Source organism: Oreochromis niloticus, linkage group LG16 (assembly GCF_001858045.2).
Source record: "Oreochromis niloticus isolate F11D_XX linkage group LG16, O_niloticus_UMD_NMBU, whole genome shotgun sequence".
Taxonomy (NCBI): Eukaryota; Metazoa; Chordata; class Actinopteri; order Cichliformes; family Cichlidae; genus Oreochromis; species Oreochromis niloticus.
In genome coordinates this window covers 15939183-15959405 of record NC_031987.2, presented here as the reverse complement: position 1 = coordinate 15959405, position 20223 = coordinate 15939183, and the positions used below count along the sequence as shown (strand labels likewise).

The 20223-nt window shown below is 41.7% G+C and overlaps 1 protein-coding gene across 4 annotated transcripts in view; it reads left to right on the top strand.

The window, feature by feature from the left end:
- The window catches only part of lrp2a (low density lipoprotein receptor-related protein 2a), a 54968-nt gene that overhangs the window by 8490 nt on the left and 26255 nt on the right, over nt 1-20223 (top strand). For 2 of the 4 annotated variants that reach the window (XM_013272668.2, XM_019352491.2), the window contains exons 10-39: nt 1744-1872; nt 2196-2365; nt 6403-6626; nt 7052-7258; nt 7345-7547; nt 7691-7831; nt 8018-8221; nt 8765-8957; nt 10023-10148; nt 10269-10399; nt 10599-10736; nt 10843-11124; nt 11265-11504; nt 12904-13023; nt 13473-13589; nt 13672-14052; nt 14391-14405; nt 14687-14935; nt 15521-15732; nt 15818-16002; nt 16104-16332; nt 16466-16643; nt 16783-16911; nt 17662-17828; nt 18029-18172; nt 18267-18376; nt 18854-19031; nt 19126-19339; nt 19430-19669; nt 19865-20053. In XM_013272668.2, coding sequence (XP_013128122.1) covers nt 1744-1872; nt 2196-2365; nt 6403-6626; nt 7052-7258; nt 7345-7547; nt 7691-7831; nt 8018-8221; nt 8765-8957; nt 10023-10148; nt 10269-10399; nt 10599-10736; nt 10843-11124; nt 11265-11504; nt 12904-13023; nt 13473-13589; nt 13672-14052; nt 14391-14405; nt 14687-14935; nt 15521-15732; nt 15818-16002; nt 16104-16332; nt 16466-16643; nt 16783-16911; nt 17662-17828; nt 18029-18172; nt 18267-18376; nt 18854-19031; nt 19126-19339; nt 19430-19669; nt 19865-20053 — 5445 coding nt within the window. Of the gene's footprint in view, nt 1-1743; nt 1873-2195; nt 2366-5720; nt 5903-6402; nt 6627-7051; nt 7259-7344; nt 7548-7690; nt 7832-8017; nt 8222-8764; nt 8958-10022; nt 10149-10268; nt 10400-10598; nt 10737-10842; nt 11125-11264; nt 11505-12903; nt 13024-13472; nt 13590-13671; nt 14053-14390; nt 14406-14686; nt 14936-15520; nt 15733-15817; nt 16003-16103; nt 16333-16465; nt 16644-16782; nt 16912-17661; nt 17829-18028; nt 18173-18266; nt 18377-18853; nt 19032-19125; nt 19340-19429; nt 19670-19864; nt 20054-20223 lie in introns of those variants that run through there. The other 2 variants (XM_013272667.3, XM_019352492.2) reach the window with 2 other exon arrangements.

Sequence of the window (20223 nt, the reverse complement as noted above, 5' to 3'; positions counted from 1 at the left end):
ATCCTAATAATTGGTTAGGCCTCCCTTAGCAGCAACAACTGCAATCAAGCATTTGCGATAATTGGCAGTGAGTCTTTTACAACACCAGGGAGGAATTTTGGCTCACTCTTCTTAGCAGAATTGTTTTAATTCAGCCAGGTTGGAGGATTTTTGAGCATGAACCACCTTTTTAAGGTCATGCCACAGCATCTCAGTTGGATTCAGGTTTGGACTTCAACTAGGCCTCTTTAAAGTCTTCAGGTTGTTTTTCTTAAGCCATTCAGAGGTGCTGGTGTGTTTTGGATCATTGTCCTGCGCGTCAGCTTGGGTTCACGAACAGATGGCCAGACATTCTCCTTCAGGATGTTTTGGTAGACAGCAGAATTCATGGTTGCAGTTACCACAGTAAGTACTCCATGTCCAGAGGCAGCAAAACAGCCCCAGACCATCATATTACCACCACCATATTTCGCTGTTGGTATGATGTTCCCTTTCTGAAATGCTGTGTTAGTTTTATGCCAGATGTAATGTGACACACACCTTCCAAAAGGTTTTTGTCTCATTGATCCTCAGATTATTTTCCTAAACGCTTTTGTCTCGTCAAGATGCTTTTATGACAAATGTGAGAGGAGTGGTTTTCTTCTTTCTCCCATGGATGCCATTTTTGCCCAGTCTCTTTTTTATTGTTGAATCTTGAACTCTGACCTTAACTTGTGACATGTGAAGCCTGTGGTTCTTTAATGTTGTTCTGGGTTCTTTTGTGACCTCTCGGATGAGTTGTTGCTGCGCTCTTGGAGTGTTTTTGGTAGGCTGGTAACTCCTGGGAAGGTTCACCACTGTTCCAAGTTTTTTCCAGTTGTGTATAGTGGCTCTCACTGTGGTTCAATGGAGTCCCAAAGCCTTAGAAATGGCTTTGTACCTCTGTATTATAAATAAGTATCTGTTACCATCAACAGGCTTTTTGTGTAATTTTGTCTGGATATTTGACAACTCTTCTTCGCAGAAATGGTAAAATACATTTAAACTGATTGGTTTCCTAGCAAAGACTGAGATTTTAAGTGTAGCCCATAAACTTTCAATAGGGAAGACCATTCCAGAATGTTAATGTTAGCCTGCTTTATCCTTTCCAAAACCAGTTTTGATGTGTGTTTAGGGTCATTGTCCTGTTGGAACACCCAACTGTGTCCAAATTTTAACCATCTAGATGTTTATCTGAGGTGAAGCTCAAGAATTTGGAGGTTGTCCTCCTTCTTCATTCCATCCACATTGTGCAGTGTATCAGTACCACTGACAGCAAAACAGTCCTAGAGGATGATGCTACCACCACCATGCTTGACAACTGATACAGTGTTCTTAGGTTGGAAAGCCTCGCCTTTACTTCTCCTTGTCATTGTGGCCAAATAGCTCAATCTTTGTCTTTGTCTCAGTCTTTTGTGCTTATATAGAGTCGTTCAAACGGATCATCTTGCAACTTGTTTAGAAGTCATGATCACAACCAAGAACTTAACAGACTTCGGCCTTGTCAAATTGAAATACATTGTAGAACCTTAAGCACCACTTATTAAACAATCTAAGTGAATGTATGTGTATATTTGAGCCTGTATGTATACTTTCGACCTTGTGTGGATTAGAGAAATTTCAGAATAAATTCAAATATATGCATCTAATTCTTGCCTAATTCTTTGGCTCTCCAGTGTGTTTGTGTATTCAAATAAAACAACCAGAGTTTAGTCCTCACTTGCTGATACTGATTTCTGTTTAAAGATTTTGACGACTGTTCTATGTGGGGCGTGTGCGACCAGCTGTGTGAGGACCGGATCGGCTCCCATCGTTGCAGCTGTCGAGAGGGCTACATCCTGGAGCAGCACAGATACTGCAGAGCTGATTCCTCTAGTAAGTGTCACTTTCTCTCTGTTTAAACAGTTTAACATACATAACAAATGTTCACATTTTGAAGGTTCGAATGATCTAGCCAAATGAGGTCTATTAGCATAGACACCTCTCCTTTTTGGCAGCTACTGCACACATTGTGCGAGTTTCTTTGTGGTGCATTGTTGCGTAGTAAATGTTGTTTTAGTTTGTCTCTAGCCTTTGTGTAACATAGAAAGAGTGTTGTCCGAGAGGCTGACCTCTGTGCCTTTGGCTTTAGTGAGAAATCTGTGTAAAAACTTTGGGTGCGTTCTTTTCTAAGGTTTTGTATTTTGTTTCCCTTGCAGCTGGAGTCCCTTCCTTGATATTTTCTAATGGCAGAGACCTGCTGATAGGTGACATCCATGGCAACAATCTGCGCACTTTAGTTAATTCACAGAACAGAGGGATTGCAGTGGGAGTCGATTTTCACTACAGTCTTAATATGATCTTCTGGACGGATACCATCCAGAATAAGGTATTTTATAAAGAACTGTCACATTCATTGTTTTGTTTGAGCTTTTACTTCTGTGTTAGTCATTCATGTTTTAGAATGTAAGACCAATTTCTTGTTTGTGCAAAAGCTCGAGTTAGACTCGCGCTGGCCAGGACCAAATTCTTTCAGTCATCCTATAAGATATCAGCAATGTTGATACTATAATAATGGGATAGCTGTTGGCCCCATTGTGGCTGGGTCATAATGAAGGGGAAGTAGATATGGAGTGGAATCCAAATGGCCTAATCTTGAAACCTGTCTGATAGGCTGGTATGATGTTCACATACCACAGTGCAATTTTTGTAATTCAATCCTGTAGGATCTAATCACGCAGTATTTGTTTTCAGTGACACTGTCCATTAATGTGGATTCTTTGGCCGGGTAAAATGTCTTTGTTCAGATTATGTCTTGGCTTGTCTCTGCTTTAAACTATAGCCAATTAGCTGAAAGGGTGACACTGTGCTTGAGGAAGTACTTTTACTAAAGTAAAAGTAGCAATACAAAACAAAGTGAAAGCGTTAGATTTCAAACCATACTTAAGTAAACTAAAAAGAAGTGTATAAAGTATTTGTTACATACCAAAATAGGCTTTGCCAGTATGCAACCTTTTACATTATACCACTGGGTTTTATTACTGGTATGACCAGCATTTTAACATTGCAGCTAGTTTTTCCTGCACAGTGTTACCCAGAAAGGATTTAGTCACAGCATGAGAGGAGTTACCCACATTGTGGCAGACAGGGTTTCATTTCCTCAAACCTAATAGAAATTTTTGCTGATCAAATGCTTAGAAATAACTGTATAGATTTCTGTTGATAAGGTGGCATTTTTCCTTTACTGTGTTTCCATTGCAGGAAACACCCAGGTACCCTAGTAAAAACCGTGGTTTACTCATTATAAATACACACAGGGAGTGCAGAATTATTAGGCAAGTTGTATTTTTGAGGAATAATTTTATTATTGAACAACAACCATGTTCTCAATGAACCCAAAAAACACATTAATATCAAAGCTGAATGTTTTTGGAAGTAGTTTTTAGTTTGAGCTATTTTAGGGGGATATCTGTGTGTGCAGGTGACTATTACTGTGCATAATTATTAGGCAACTTAACAAAAAACAAATATATACCCATTTCAATTATTTATTTTTACCAGTGAAACCAATATAACATCTCCACATTCACAAATATACATTTCTGACATTCAAAAACAAAACAAAAACAAATCAGCGACCAATATAGCCACCTTTCTTTGCAAGGACACTCAAAAGCCTGCCATCCATGGATTCTGTCAGTGTTTTGATCTGTTCACCATCAACATTGCGTGCAGCAGCAACCACAGCCTCCCAGACACTGTTCAGAGAGGTGTACTGTTTTCCCTCCTTGTAAATCTCACATTTGATGATGGACCACAGGTTCTCAATGGGGTTCAGATCAGGTGAACAAGGAGGCCATGTCATTAGTTTTTCTTCTTTTATACCCTTTCTTGCCAGCCACGCTGTGGAGTACTTGGACGCGTGTGATGGAGCATTGTCCTGCATGAAAATCATGTTTTTCTTGAAGGATGCAGACTTCTTCCTGTACCACTGCTTGAAGAAGGTGTCTTCCAGAAACTGGCAGTAGGACTGGGAGTTGAGCTTGACTCCATCCTCAACCCGAAAAGGCCCCACAAGCTCATCTTTGATGATACCAGCCCAAACCAGTACTCCACCTCCACCTTGCTGGCGTCTGAGTCGGACTGGAGCTCTCTGCCCTTTACCAATCCAGCCACGGGCCCATCCATCTGGCCCATCAAGACTCACTCTCATTTCATCAGTCCATAAAACCTTAGAAAAATCAGTCTTGAGATATTTCTTGGCCCAGTCTTGACGTTTCAGCTTGTGTGTCTTGTTCAGTGGTGGTCGTCTTTCAGCCTTTCTTACCTTGGCCGTGTCTCTGAGTATTGCACACCTTGTGCTTTTGGGCACTCCAGTGATGTTGCAGCTCTGAAATATGGCCAAACTGGTGGCAAGTGGCATCTTGGCAGCTGCACGCTTGACTTTTCTCAGTTCATGGGCAGTTATTTTGCGCCTTGGTTTTTCCACACGCTTCTTGCGACCCTGTTGACTATTTTGAATGAAACGCTTGATTGTTCGATGATCACGCTTCAGAAGCTTTGCAATTTTAAGACTGCTGCATCCCTCTGCAAGATATCTCACTATTTTTGACTTTTCTGAGCCTGTCAAGTCCTTCTTTTGACCCATTTTGCCAAAGGAAAGGAAGTTGCCTAATAATTATGCACACCTGATATAGGGTGTTGATGTCATTAGACCACACCACTTCTCATTACAGAGATGCACATCACCTAATATGCTTAATTGGTAGTAGGCTTTCGAGCCTATACAGCTTGGAGTAAGACAACATGCATGAAGAGGATGATGTGGACAAAATACTCATTTGCCTAATAATTCTGCACTCCCTGTATTGTGTCAGTAGCTTAAGTATACAGTCATTATGTCATGATAGGTTTTAATGTTGTTCTTTGTTTTAAAGTAACCACTACCTACAGCTGATAGATGAATGTAGGGGATTAATAACTTCAAATTCATTCATCTGAAATTCTAATTTCATTTAAGTACAGTTTTTTAAATATTTCTTTTCTCTGTTACTTCTCACCTCTAAAGCTAGAACAATTAGTCGCATGAAAAAGTTGATTTTCACAGGGCTCTATGCCATGATTAAATAGCTTGTAGACCCTCCTTTTGTAGCAATAACATGGAGCAATTGTTTTTTGTATGACTTTATCAGTCTGTCACATTGTTGTGGCATTTGTGGGCATTGATTTATGTATGGCTCTTGGTATGAGGTGTTTGTGTCGACATGCTGTTTTCTTTTTGCTAAGTACGGTGCTCTACGTTATGGCCAAAATCTCCATTTTGGTCTCCAGATGCAGCTTTATGAACATAAGTGATGTTACTGTGTTTCAAGGGAAGAGGTTTTTTCCAGGCAACCCTTCCAAATGAGTCATACTTGTTCAGTGTTTTTCTATTTATGCTGTCATGAACTTCATCATTTAACATGTTCACTTAGCCCTGTAGAGTCTGAGATTTAGCTCTTGAGTATTGGTCTGTTTGACCTTGGGGTAAATTTGCTGGCATTCGCTCTCATGAAGATTGTGGTATTGTGTTAACACACACCTGAATGCTACAGACCAGCAAACTGAAAAAGCTTCTGCTGTTATAGAAGCGCTCACACGTGCTGATGATCAGATAATCATTAGATTAGCAGCACCTGGCTGTTGCTTACCCTCTTGATTCCTATATAAGCAGCAAAAGTGTACTTAGTTTTTCGCAGTATTGCACAGAGTCCTGTGAAAACTTTCTCACATGACTGTACCGCTGACTGGGCATCTGTGAATATTAGCCACTTCCATGGCAGCATGTCCGATTAAAAGTAGGGAGAGCACAAACAGGGCATGTGAATGCAACCGGAAAGGTTAAACTACCAAGCTATTTCCACATCTTCAGTTTCTCTTTAAACAGGTCAGTTGAAATCCTGCTTTTAAGACGTGTGGATCTTGTTTCAAATGAAGCAGAGCTGCTAAAAGCAGTGCCCCTCTAACCACCTGCACACTGCCAAGTTTTCCAAAAATCTGTTGAATTCATAGTAATAGGAGACAGAAACTTGACAGAAATGCCAAAAGCCAGAAAACTTAAATAAGCAAACATACACTGTCTGATGCTTCCTTGACTCTTGACTGTTCTAGACTGCGCTTAAATCAGCGTACTTGTCAAAGCTTAAAGCTATAACTGTATGCCAGTATGCAATCCACATTCATACTGGCTTTAATTTCAGTGGTGACAGACAAAATCTTGGGCCTATGGTCTTAAAAATAAAAAATAAAACTAATATTAGGGTTTACTTTAATGAAACTGGACAAGCATTATATTTAGATTCACTAGAAATGTCCCTATATTTTTTTCGTAAAGCGTGACCACCTAAAGACTGATATTCTGAAAACAATGGCATCTTTTGTGTACAGGTGTTTTCCGTGGATATGGCCGGTTCCAACATGCAGGTGGTTTTAAATGTATCAGTTGACTACCCTGAGAATTTGGCAGTGGATTGGGTGAACAATAAACTGTATGTAGTGGAGGCCAGCGTCAACAGGATTGACATGGTGGACTTTGATGGAAGTAACCGGGTCACACTCATCACTGAAAACCTCGGAAACCCTAGAGGACTGGCGGTGGACCCCACTGTCGGGTAAGCACATCTCCCAGTTTCCATTCATCTGTGCTTTCATTCCCAATCCCCACATTCAGTATCTGTCGTGCTCCATTGGCATGGAATAATGGGGTGGAGGGGGGGAGGCAGGTGAGATTAGCAGATTGCCCTGGGTGGATTAGTGAGGAGCAATATAAGTGATGACCCTTATTGTAATCCAATAGTATAGTTCATGGGGGAAGGAGGGCCAGGTGGCTACAGAGAAATTGCTTATCCTAAATTAATGTACAGCCACCCACGTTGGACACGTATAGCTATTCTATAGATGCTGGATTTAATTAAAAGAGGAAAAGCCTTTAATGATTTTGTAGGAGTTTCTGTTAGACAATACATGTGCTGTACTTTTTGTATGTAGAAGCTGTGATCTAATAATCCCACTTCAATATATTCCCCTCCTTTCATAGGTATATGTTCTTCTCAGATTGGGAGTCACTGAATGGACAACCGGGCCTGGAGCGGGCCTTCATGGATGGAACCAACCGCTATGGTATCATTAGCAGTAAATTGGGCTGGCCAGCTGGTATCACACTAGACATAGAAGCTAAGCGTGTCTACTGGGTTGATAGCCGCTATGACTACATTGAAACTGCAACCTATGACGGCTTGCATAGGTAAATACTTAATCAAATGCAACAAGTAGTAAGATTTTTCATTTATATATTCTAATAAATAAACATCTCTAATGTTTTTCTGATAGAAAAACAGTGGTTCACGGAGGTACTGTGATCCCTCATCCATTTGGCATCAGTCTGTTTGAGCACAATGTCTATTTCACGGACTGGACCAAGATGGCTGTGATGAAAGCCAACAAGTTCACGGATAGCAGCTCTGAAGTGGTTTACAGAACATCTCAGACCCCACATGGAGTAGCAGTGATACATCAGCTGAAGCAGCCACACGGTAAGACCATCAGAGAGACAAATCTTCATTACGATGGTCCTGATGCAGCTCATACTTCTCACAGTTCCTACTAATGTAAAGCATAAGTATACCCAGATTATATAAGTTTTCCAGTAACCTGGATTGCTTTCTTTTGTGTCCAGTTCCAAACCCTTGCAGTGTAGACAGAGGTGGATGTGAGCAGATTTGTGTCCTGAGTCACAGGAGTGACAATGGAGGGCTGGGTTACCGCTGCAAATGTCGCATGGGCTACGACCTGCATGCTGATGGCAAGCGATGTTTAGGTAAGAGATTATTTCTGTGTTTAATTGTTGCAAGTTGGGTTTTTTTTGCAGACTTCAGTATGTTTCTTGGTTTAAAATGCCAAAATAGTGTGTATACAGAAATCAACACGAGTTTTATACTGTTTTATACTCTGTGCCATTAATGCCGGTTTTCTTTAATCTTGTCTGCTGATGTCAAACCCACAGCCGTGAGACAGTTCCTGCTGTTCTCCAGCCAGCTGGCTATAAGAGGGATCCCCTTCAACCTCTCTACTCAAGAGGACATCATTCTCCCTGTTACTGGATCCCCCTCCTACTTCGTTGGAGTGGATTTTAGTGCTGAGGATGATGCCATCTTCTTCTCAGACACAGCCAAAGATATTATCTATAAACAGAAGGTGGATGGGACAGGTGAGCATCTTGTCTAGCTGGATCTAAACTTAAGATATGGCATAGAAAATGAAAAACATAATAGCCTTATTATGTTTGGACTGCCTTCCTAGCATGGAGCTCTACCACATGATTTTCCAGGCTTACCCTGGGAGTTAAGGGGGTGCTCAAGAGGGCCAACTGCTGCTATGGGGGAGGGAACCGACAGGAGCACAGATCGTGTAAAATAGATTATATTTCATACAACTGATATCAGCCTAAAGACCTGAAAATAGAAATAATAAGGACCAAGCATGTTTGTTATGAAGTCACTAAACTATTACCTAAGCTGTGAAAGTAGCTACTATGTCATACACACACACAGACACACACACACACACACACACAGGAAGAAAGAAAGAAAGAAACACCACTGCTCTGATCAGGGGTGTTGTTTTTGGAGTTGCTCTAGTTTTTTCTGTCCGGTCCGGAAGAGGAAAATGGAAGCTGACAGCCTATTTATTTAAATGTGTTCCTCTTTCATCTCTGTGTTAAACGGTGCTCTGACTGCTTTGATCTGCACAGGCAGGGAGGTACTGGCAGCCAACAGAGTAGACGGAGTGGAGGACCTGGCTTACGACTGGATTTCAAAGAACCTCTACTGGACTGACCCCCGATATAGAAGCATATCCGTCATGAAGCTAGCTGATAAGTCCAGGAGGGCCATCATTCGTAACCTCAATAACCCCAGAGCTATTGTGGTGCATCCTCTTATTGGGTAAATCACTATAACATCAAAGAATTGTTAGTATTTTTCTGTCTGTTTTTCCTTAAAGCAAATTTATACTCACCATTACACGTACCAGGTAAATTGTGAAGACTTTGAATATCTCATCATTTATAGTGCATAATAGCATCAAAAGATTATGAGAATGTGAAAAAATGTATGTGCACAAGGCCAAAAATAGCTAATAACCCTGATAACTTTGGACTCTCAAATGGCACTGTGCTAGAAACAGGCATGATTCTGTCATGGAAATCATTGTATGGGCTTCAGAAAACTTCCATAAATCACTGTCTGTGAACACAGTTCACTGTACCAGTAACATATGCAGGTTACAACTTTATGATGCAAAGAAGAAGCCATATGAGAACACGATTGGGAAATGCCTCCATCTTCTCTTTGCCAGGGCTTTACAGTGGACTGAAGGAAAATGTAAAACTACAAGTTTGTTCATGCTCTAATGTTATGCTCTAATGTTCTTGCACTAATATATTGCCTTTTTTTTTATACTAGTTACTGTAAAAACTGCATTCAGCTGCTGTTCACATAAATTCGCACATTTTCTGAGCCATTTGGTTTCTGTGGAGCTCTCATTTGCTGTGTCTCTTCATGTCATATTGTCCCTCGTGTGAAATTAAAGATTAAATTAAAAAAACTCTCACCTTTAAGTCTGCAGGACATGGTCTCATACAGGTACGAGGCATAAAAATGCCATGCAGTCCCACGCAAAGTGCAGTCCCTGGTCACCCATTCATAAAGTATCCACAAATTAAACTCTGCCTTGATAAAAAGAATGATTATTTAGGACAAGCTGTTATTTCCTTTGGCCTCAAAGTCATAAGGCCCCTGTGCCCAACAGCTGAGATTAGCTGATTATGTGAAGGGCAGTATTGTAATGAAGACTAAGAAGTTGGCTTAAACAAACAAACAAACAAACAAAAATGCTCTGCGTTGACAAAAGTTCAGATAAACATGTCATGCAGTTTGATGTTTAATGGTTTTGCTTAAGTGGGAGAATTTCTGAATTAAATATGTCATGCTATTCATTTTCTTCATCAGGTATATTTTTTGGACTGACTGGTACCGGCCAGCGAAGATTATGAGAGCTTGGGGTGATGGGTCACATGCGCTGTCTATCGTAAACACTACTCTTGGTTGGCCAAATGGCCTAGCTATCGACTGGAGGTGAACAATATACCATTACTCTTTTTTTTACCCATAAACTGTTGCTCCTATAAACCACTCTTAGCTTCAATGTGGCTGTTGATTGTAAATTTATATTTCTTTGCTTTGTTGTCCTCACAGTTCTATGCGTCTGTATTGGGTGGATGCATTCTTTGACAAAATAGAGCACAGCAACTTTGATGGACGGAACAGACTTTCTTTGGACCGCATATCCCAGATCTCCCATCCATTTGGGCTCACCATTTTTGAAGGTTAGGTATCAGCTTTAAGTCACCCTGTTATCAAGTACAATATCATACATTTGATCTAAATGATGAGTGAGTTTTGATTACTAAAAACTGTCTTGTCTTGCTTTGATGATGATCATGTTAAATGGACAATTGTTGTTAGCAGACGTTGGTGAAAGATGAAGTAACTGTGGCTGTGCTCCATTTCTCCTGTCCCTTAAAGGCTATGCATATTTCACTGACTGGCGCATGGGAAGCATCGTACGTGTGCGCAAGACCGACGGTGGGGAGATGGTCATTATCAGAAGAGGCATTAGCGGTATCATGCATGTCAAATCTTTCAACTCCAACTCTCAGATTGGTGAGTGCCTTTATTCACTGTTCTTCTCACTCCGCTTGCCATGCGTAGCCTCGGCCTGCAGTTGTCAGTCATATTCCTGTTAATTAGCCTCCACTCCTCTTCTCAGGTTCCAACCTCTGCAACAGGCCAGCAAATCCTAATGGAGACTGCAGCCACTTCTGCTTCCCAGCCCCAGACTCGCAGAGGGTGTGTGGCTGCCCATATGGCATGAAGCTGTCGCCAGACCAACGGGCTTGTGTGGAGGACCTTTCCAATGAGCCCCCCACACTGCAGTGCGGGGCCAACTCTTTCTCCTGTGGCAACGGCAAATGCATCCCAAACAGCTACAGATGCGATGGTGTTGATGATTGCCATGACAACAGTGATGAAGTCAACTGTGGCATTAATAGTAATGCATTTTTTCTTTAATTTAGTTGATTATATAATCCCACATAAACCCTACAAAAAAAAATCTTGCCTTCGGGTTTTTACTCAACTTAGGTTAATATGGTTTAAATGAAAGATTATACCTTTTATCTTTTATTTTAGACACCACTTGTTCCCCCTCTGCGTTCACCTGTGCCAATCAGCGCTGTGTGCCTGCAGGATGGCGCTGTGATGGGCAAAATGACTGTTTTGATAACAGCGATGAAATCAACTGCCCAACACACGTGCCTGGAACGTGCCCTGCCAATCAGTTTACCTGCGCCAACCACCGCTGCATCCCACACACCTGGCGTTGCGACACTGATAACGACTGTGTCGACGGTTCGGATGAAGTTGATTGCAGTAAGTGCTGTTAAAGAAGCTAACAGTTTAACACGAATAGGATGTGCTTAGAGATTTACACACAATACACACAAGAAAGTAACTCATATGAATTCTGTATGAGTTTATCAGTTTCTCATATAATTGTGGTGGAATTTTGCCCACTCTTCTTTACATCGTTGCTTCATTTCACTGGGGGTTGCAGGCATTTGTTTATGCACAGCTTTCTTAAGGCTCAATCACAACATTTCAGTCAGGTAGAAGCCTGGACTGTGACTGGGCCATTGCAACAGCTTGATTCTTTTAGCTATCCTGTTGTAAATTTGCTGCTTGATTGATTTGTAGCATGACTCGATTTTAGCTAAGCTTTTGCTGTCAGACAGCTGTCACATTTGACTCTAGAATACTTTGATTTTCAGAAGTGTTGTAGTCAAGTCAATGGCTGAAAGATGCTGAGAGCTGTGGCTTTAAAAACAAGCCCAATTCATCACCCTTCCTCCACCATGCTTGATAGCTGGAGATGTCTGTACTGGTATGCTGTGTTTGGTTTGCCCAAATATGGTTCTGTGCATTGTGGCCAAACATCTACACTGTGGTTTCATCTATCTGACAGATGTTCCAAAAATGCAATTTTGCAAACCTAAATCATGCCGCCATGTTCATTTTTTAAAAGGAGAGGCTTTCTCCTGGGAACCCATACAAGCCACACATGTGCATTCTTTTTCTAACTATACTCTCAAGAAATATAACATTTAAAATGCTAAGTTAGGCCTGTAGAGTTTGAGATGTAATTCTTGGGCGTTTGTATTTCTAAGTTTTCTACGATTTCACCTTGGGGTGAATTTGATGAGATGTTCACTCCTTGGCAGATTGCAGCATTGTGTTAACAGATGAGCAGCTGCAGCTGCAGCTGTGCAATCTGGCAAAACCTCTGATACTCACTGACAATCAGTTAATTAAGTGCATTAGATTAGCAGCACCTGCTTGCTATTTGCTCTTAATATATATAGAACCAGTGAGGTTGTATTAGTTTTTCACAGGATTGCATAGAGTCCTCTGAAAAAACTTTCTTTACATATATATGTGTGTGTGAGTGTTAAAGCTCGTCAGTAGGCTAGTGAAGATTAGTCTTTTACAAATATTATTTTAATGATTTAACTCCTCAGGCAACATGCACATCGACTCCCTACCAGTCCCAAGTTCCCTAATAAGAACCTGTTTATTTCTTCGGAGAACACTGACTCTTTTGTGGACTCGCTGCACGTTGCCACTGATTAGATTTTGAAGAAGCATGGTTGTTTTTCCTCTTAAAAATAACATAGTTTAAAGCTAAGACTTGTACACTATTATATGCATTGGCCAGTAATGTAAGAGATTAACTCACAGACTCATGTTCCTTTCTAACATTTTGCGTTGACAGATCTGGGAAACACGTGCCATCCGGGACAGTTTCAGTGTCCAGACCACCGCTGTATAGATCCTAACTATGTCTGTGATGGAGACAGGGACTGTGTGGATGGGGCGGATGAGCAGGGATGCAGTAAGTAGCGTTCTAGATTATACACAGAGTTGCTAGCCCCATAAACTTTGCTGGTTTAGTGTGGTGCTTACTTGCAGTATGCCAAGCATTGTGTTTAGAGCACATGTGCGTGTTTGATAAAATCAGTTTAATTTCATTTTGCCTGCAGTTATAAAACTAATAATATTAGTTGCTCACTAGATCACTTTGACTTTTGAAGATCTAATTGTAGACTTGCTGCAGCCTGGTCTCTTACTTTGAGATTTTGTTATGAACTGGTGTCTTATTCATACAGCCCATTTCCCTATAAGGAATTAATTAAGTTGTTCGGTCATTCATGTATTACAGTATCCTCTTTAATATTCAACAAACATTTCCCAAGCTTCTTAATTTATTGATCTATATGCGTAATAGCTAAGCTCAGAAATATAAAATATCAGCATTAATGTATGTGGCTGGATTTTTTTCAGTATACAACTGCACTATGAATGAGTTTAAGTGCTCCAGGGGTCACCAGTGTATCAACTCCTACTACCGATGTGATGGAGTCTTTGACTGCAGCGATCGCTCAGATGAGCAGAACTGTCGTAAGTATTTAAATGCTTCCAGTGGTCAGAGGTTATACTAGCATAATTATTTAGCTTGCTAATGTATTTTAATTTTTTTCAGCTACCAGGCCCCCAGGGATGTGCCACCATGAGAGTGAGTTTCAGTGTCAATCAGACGGAAGCTGCATCCCATCTTCATGGGAGTGTGACGGTCATCCAGACTGCGAGGATGGCAGTGACGAGCACCACGCCTGCCCACCTCGCACCTGCCCTTCCTCGCTGTTCCGTTGCGATAACGGAAACTGCGTGCTTCGCAGTTGGATTTGCGATGGGGACAACGACTGCAGGGACATGAGTGATGAAAGAGATTGTCCCACACCACCTTTCCGGTGTCCAAGCTGGCAGTGGCAGTGTCCCGGCCACAGTGTGTGCATAAACCTCACCACAGTGTGTGACAACACTCCTGACTGCCCCAACGGTGCTGACGAGTCTCCCCTTTGCAGTAAGTCCGTTCTCTGCTTTCTTCAGCTTAGACCGTAATCTTTGTCTATCAGCACCTAATTGTTTTATTTTTGAGTCTGGCCTCACCAAATTCAATTACATTTTCACATCACATGGCGAAACAGGATCAATCTCTCAGCTGATTTAGTTTAATTTGACAATTTTCTGGTTCTTGTTTTCTATAAGCAGGAGGGCCTTAAATTCACAGAAATTCTGTGTTGAATGCCATCGGTTTGTCTTTGTATTCTCATTTTAAAATCAAGCATGTATGTGATTTGTCCTGTATTAACTTGAAAATGATCTGTGATTTTCCCTTCTTGCCCTTCTCACAACTTTCAGATGAACCTTTGCCAGGTAGGAACAAGCAAACTCTCAATCACTGCTAGAAATTCTGCAGTTGTAGTGTTGATTCATGTTTCAACAGATGCAAAATTCCTATTGATTGTTTTAATAGTTATATAGATGTTTATTCATTATGTACCACAAATAGGCATAAAAATAGTTGTGGCTCAGAATAATATTTCTGAGGATACCTAATTAATATAGTGACTGCTTTTTTATTTATTATTATTAGATTGCTGCATATTTATTAAAGGCTTCAGCACTGAATTGTCTTTTCCCTGCTTTTAACTCAGATCAGGAGAGCTGCTCAGACAACAATGCTGGTTGCACCCATGGATGTATCCAAGGTCCATTTGGGGCCCAGTGCACATGCCCTGTGGGTTATCAGCTTAGCAATGACTCCAAAACTTGTGAGGACATTGATGAATGTAATCCCCCTGGACTGTGTAGCCAGCACTGCTTTAATGAGAGAGGCTCTTTCCGCTGCCACTGCCAGGATGGTTACACTCTTGAAGCAGACCAGCGTACCTGCAAGGCCTCAGGTGAGGATGGATACAGCTCAAACCTTCTGTGCACTGAATACACCTCGTTTAAAAAATAACTATCCATAATCTCATAATGGATAAAAGTAGGAAAAAGGCATATCATCAGCCTTGTAGTCATTTGCCTATACAGCACATACTTAGTTTTCTCCACTGTGCTGCTTCTTGTAAGGAGGCACATTAAAAGGGGAGCTTAGACCCCAGACTTCAAGACTGACACTCTTTTTCTTCTGTCCTGTCTCTCTTTGCTGCTCTGATTTCATAGGATAAGGCAAATAACATGTATGTCACTCACTGCCCGTCACCAGTGTAATTAGGACATAATCACAAACAAAGGGCTGTGTATGAGGAGCGTGCCTGACATGAGCTCCTCTTCCCAACAGATAACCCGCTGAAAGACTTTGCAATACAATAGGACATTATTTGGACAAAAGCTCCTTCCCAAAGGATTGTCATTTGAGTAGGGGCTATTTAACCGTCTTTTTGTATGGTTTTGGTCTGCACACAAAAGCTGATAAGTCCTCTTATTAGCACAAGAATGGAAATGAAAAAATAGATAACAGGGATTTTGATTCATGTTTATAGATTCTCGTCAGGCTTTCCTGTTGGTGGCAAGTCGGAATCAGATTGTGCAAGATGACATTACCACCCAACCCAACGTAGTCCGGTCCCTTGTTCGAGATGGACGCAACATTGTGGCCCTAGATTTTGACTCGGTCACTGAGCGGGTCTACTGGTCTGATACGAGCCAGGACAGAATCTGGAGTGCTCACAAAAATGGCAGCGACAGAGTCGTGGTGAGTGTAGTTTGCAAACAGCTTTGAATGAAGTGAGATTTGACTGTCAAGCATATTTAACTAAGAATGAGTCTCTAATGCACAGATATTCGACAGTGGAGTTACTGTGACAGAGAGCCTGGCTGTGGACTGGGTGGGGAGGAACTTGTACTGGACTGACTACGTCCTGGAGACAATTGAAGTGTCTAAACTGGACGGCACCCACCGAACTGTGTTAGTGAGTGAAAATGTAACCAACCCCCGAGGTCTAGTGCTGGACCCAAGAGACAGGTGAGAAGAATTTGGATCTGTGTGTTTTAATCTGTATTTTATGGTCACAGCTTCTCATCACCAAAGAAGTTGATATTAAGAGAGAGGTTTTTTTTTTTTAGTGCTCACCTGATGTTCTGGACCGACTGGGGGAGGAACCCCCGCATCGAGAGGGCCAGCATGGATGGAAAGCAAAGAACTGTTATCATAAGCAGCAAACTGTACTGGCCTAATGGTCTAACCATAGACTACCCAAACAATTTGTTGTACTTTGCCGATGCCTACTTGGATTTCATTGACTACTGCGATTATAACGGCAACAACAGGAAGCAAGTCTTGGCCAGTGACCTGGTGAGTGTATGAGATAGCAGACTTTATGCTAGTGATACATCTATAATGATAACGTTTATGTTAATAATCAGTTTTCTTCTGAATAGCATGTGTGAGACACACTTTTTTTTCTTTTGCTACTCTCTATGAAAAGGTACTGCAACACCCCCACGCAATTACCATTTTTGAGGATTTTGTGTATTGGACCGACAGATACATCAACCGTGTGATGCGAGCTCATAAGTGGCATGGGGAGAACCAGACAGTGATGCTGTTCAACCTCCCTCAGCCCATGGGTCTGGTGGCAGTGCACCCAGCCAGGCAGCCAGCAGGTATGAAAAATACACCAAACCTGATCTAGTCTTTGCTTTATCTTTATCTGCTGATGCTGACCATTTTGTTGGCCACATGATGAGAGAACCTGACTTTTTGGATTCTGTCTGTGTGCATGTATCGTTTGACAATTTGCAGGGGAAAATCACTGCTTGAGGAGCTCCTGCACTCATATCTGCCTCCTGTCTGCTGTGGGACCGAGGTATTACTCGTGTGCCTGCCCCTCAGGCTGGATGTTGGCAGCGGACCAAATCACCTGCACCAGAGGTATGCACCCTGCCACACGGAGGAAAACACTCATCACTCAGTTTGATGAAAAAGGAAGTCAGATCAGATGTAGCAGATATGTTGAAATACTCAGGTCTTCATCAGCTGTGGTTATTGCTACAGCAGAAAGGATGGTGCTTTCATGCTTTATCTGCAGCTATCTCAATGCTGGTAAGAGAATAAATCTGTGAAAACACTAACCTGAACGATCCAGATACTTGTCAACAGTCTCCCATTTAGATTCTCTTGTAAACTGCTGTTCCAGTTATAAATATTAAGAATCATATGTGTGTGTCTTTCAAGGTCTTAAAAAGACAAGGGACCTTTAATTCAGTGTTCAAGGAGTCTTAGTTGGGTCACCAGCTTAACTCATCTCAGGTTTCAACCCATTCAAACCAAACAGGACACAGTCTCCCCCTGAGGCCAGCGATTATCCAAGAATGAAAATGCCCTACAACCATTCAGATTTTAATCTGTGATGACAAAGCAAATCAGATTGACTGGTGAAAGCTGGTTGCACAATCCTCTTTATAGATAAGGGTTTTTTAGGGATGTCTAGGGATGTGTAATTTGCACCAGATATCATGCACTGAAAGGATCCTGGGGGTAAACCTTTTGAGCTCTGTTTTGGAATTTGTTTAATAATTTTAAAAGTATGCTTCTTTTTTTGCTTTGGGTTTGCTGTCATACTGTAGAAAAAACCATTTAATGTCTTTTTAATGTTTTTGCTTTTTTTTGTTCCACCTTTAGTTGAGGATCCGTTCCTGGTGGTTGTGAGAGACAGCATCATCTATGGCATTTCCTTGAACCCAAATGACAAGAGTAATGATGCCATGGTTCCTGTCGCTGGGCTTCAAAATGGCTACGATGTCGATTTTGATGACAATGAACAGACCATCTACTGGGTGGAGCACCCAGTAAGTGACTGTGCAGAAATACTATACAGCTTCATAGTTCTTTATGCCTTTTCCCAAAAGTAAATAAGGAACTCGAGTGTTGTGTAGAGACATCCTGTGCATGTCATAATGGTTCATTGTAAAAAAAAAGCCAATAAACATGCTAAGAAGACATAATATAGACTCATGCTGAGGTTAATATGTCTGTCTTTGTCATCCAGGGTGAGATCCACAGGGTGAAGTCAGATGGCACTAACAGGACAGAGTTTGCCCCTGCAGCCATTCTTGGCTCCCCGGTTGGGCTGGCCTTGGACTGGATAACAGAGAATCTGTACTACACCAATCCAGCTACACAGTCTATTGAGGTGAAACGAATAAAGCCATGTTCCATAAAAACAAAACTAGTGTTGCAATACAGTTTTGCAGTACAATAATTGCACCTCTTTGTGTTTGGCAAAGGTCTTAAAGCTGAGGGGGGAGGTACAGTACCGGAAAACTCTAATCACAAATAACGGCTCTCCAACTGGCGCTGGTAGTCCTGTTGGCATTGCCGTGGACCCAGCACGTGGGTAAGCCCTATTTAACACAGTCCTGGCACAGATCGCTCAACCACACAGCTACTGAGCTCTAACAGCCTCCTCATTGCCATCTGCTCGGCCTCTAGAGAGATCTCAACTTGTGTTACCGAATACTACACTGCACTCTAAAACCACAGCAGCGTGCAGTCAAGAAACAAGCACAAGATATTTCTGACATTTTTTACTCCCGCATGAAGACACTATGTGCTCATTAAGTTTCTGCTCTATGACTTCATCATCATGAGTTCTCAAAAGGAAGATAGTTCATTCAGCTTAGAAAGTGTGTTATTGCTGTAGATGCTGATATTGTTGCGCCTCATATTTAAACAGTATACATTTAGTGATAACAGTGTGCTTCTCTGTTTTGCTTGAACTTTTAAAACTTTTAAAAAGTGATATGCATGTGTATTGCATCTGTGATTAAATTGCAAAGGCAGATACTGACTGACAGTCTGTCATGTTCTTAAGCAAACTGTACTGGACAGACCAGGGAACCGAGAGTGGCATCCCTGCCAAGGTGGCATCTGCAGACATGGATGGCTTGAACCCCGTCACCCTGTTCACCAACAATCTTGATCACATTGAGTTCATCACTGTGGACATCCGAGAGAACAAGCTATACTGGGCTGTAACAAGCACCGGCGTGGTAGGTTTTTACTCTCTAAGGTGCTTTAATCCGGAAAATTATTTAAAATTTATTTAAAGCACTAATTTTTTTTGGTTTCCCTAAAATGCCGCAGATTGAACGTGGCGATCCCGACGGAAGTAACCGGATCACCATAGTGACAGGCCTGTCGCACCCCTGGGGTGTGGCTGTCTATCAGAACTACCTCTATTACACTGACCGCAACTTTGAGGTGATAGAGCGTGTGGACAAGTCCACTGGAGCCAACAAGGTCGTGATGCGAGACAACGTGTCTGGACTCAGAGTTCTGAAAGTTCATTTTCGAGAGAGTGAGTAAGGCACAGATCTGCCTCAGTTCACTGCCTATATTATCTTTGCTGTTGCTCTTTAGTCACACTGGATTCTGTTTACGCTCTCAGCCTCTGCAGGTACATCTAATGGCTGCACAAACAACGTGGGAGCGTGCGAACAGCTCTGTCTGCCTCGGCCACAGAGTCTGTTCACCTGTGCATGTGCCACAGGTTTTAAAGTTAATGCCGACAACAGGACCTGCTCTCCCTACCAGTCTTATGTCGTCATCTCCACTCTATCTGCTATTAAAGGCTTCAGTCTGGAAGGGTCAGACCACTCTGAGGCCATGGTGCCAGTAGCTGGAAGAGGTCAGAGATTGCAGTACTGTTGCATACATAATTAACTATGCAGCTTGTAATAAAATTAGTAATAACATTTTTAAAATGTGGATTAATCCTTGTTGCAATCAACTAAATAAATTAGTGATCTGTTGTTGTTTGTTTGCATTCATTCCGTCTGAAGAGACAGTAATGACCTCTAATGACTGGGTTATCCTCTTACAGGCCGTAATGCTTTACACATTGATGTCCACATGGCTTCTGGTTTCATCTACTGGTGTGACTTCAGCAGCACTGTGGCGATACAGAACGGGGTCAGGCGAATCAAGCCAGATGGCTCAGGATTACGTAGCATTGTGACATCTGGAATCGGACGCAACGGGATACGAGGCATTGCTGTCGACTGGGTGGCAGGTATGCTGTTCATTCATTTAATGTTTTGTTTACCACACAAGTAATGTGCAGACGGGTTTACAGCAAACTAATCTGTGTTACAGGATGTATTCAGTACCTAGGTTTTAGCATCTTTAATTCCTATAGAAGTCATTTATTGTTTAGCATTAAGCAATACTCTGCAGCAATGA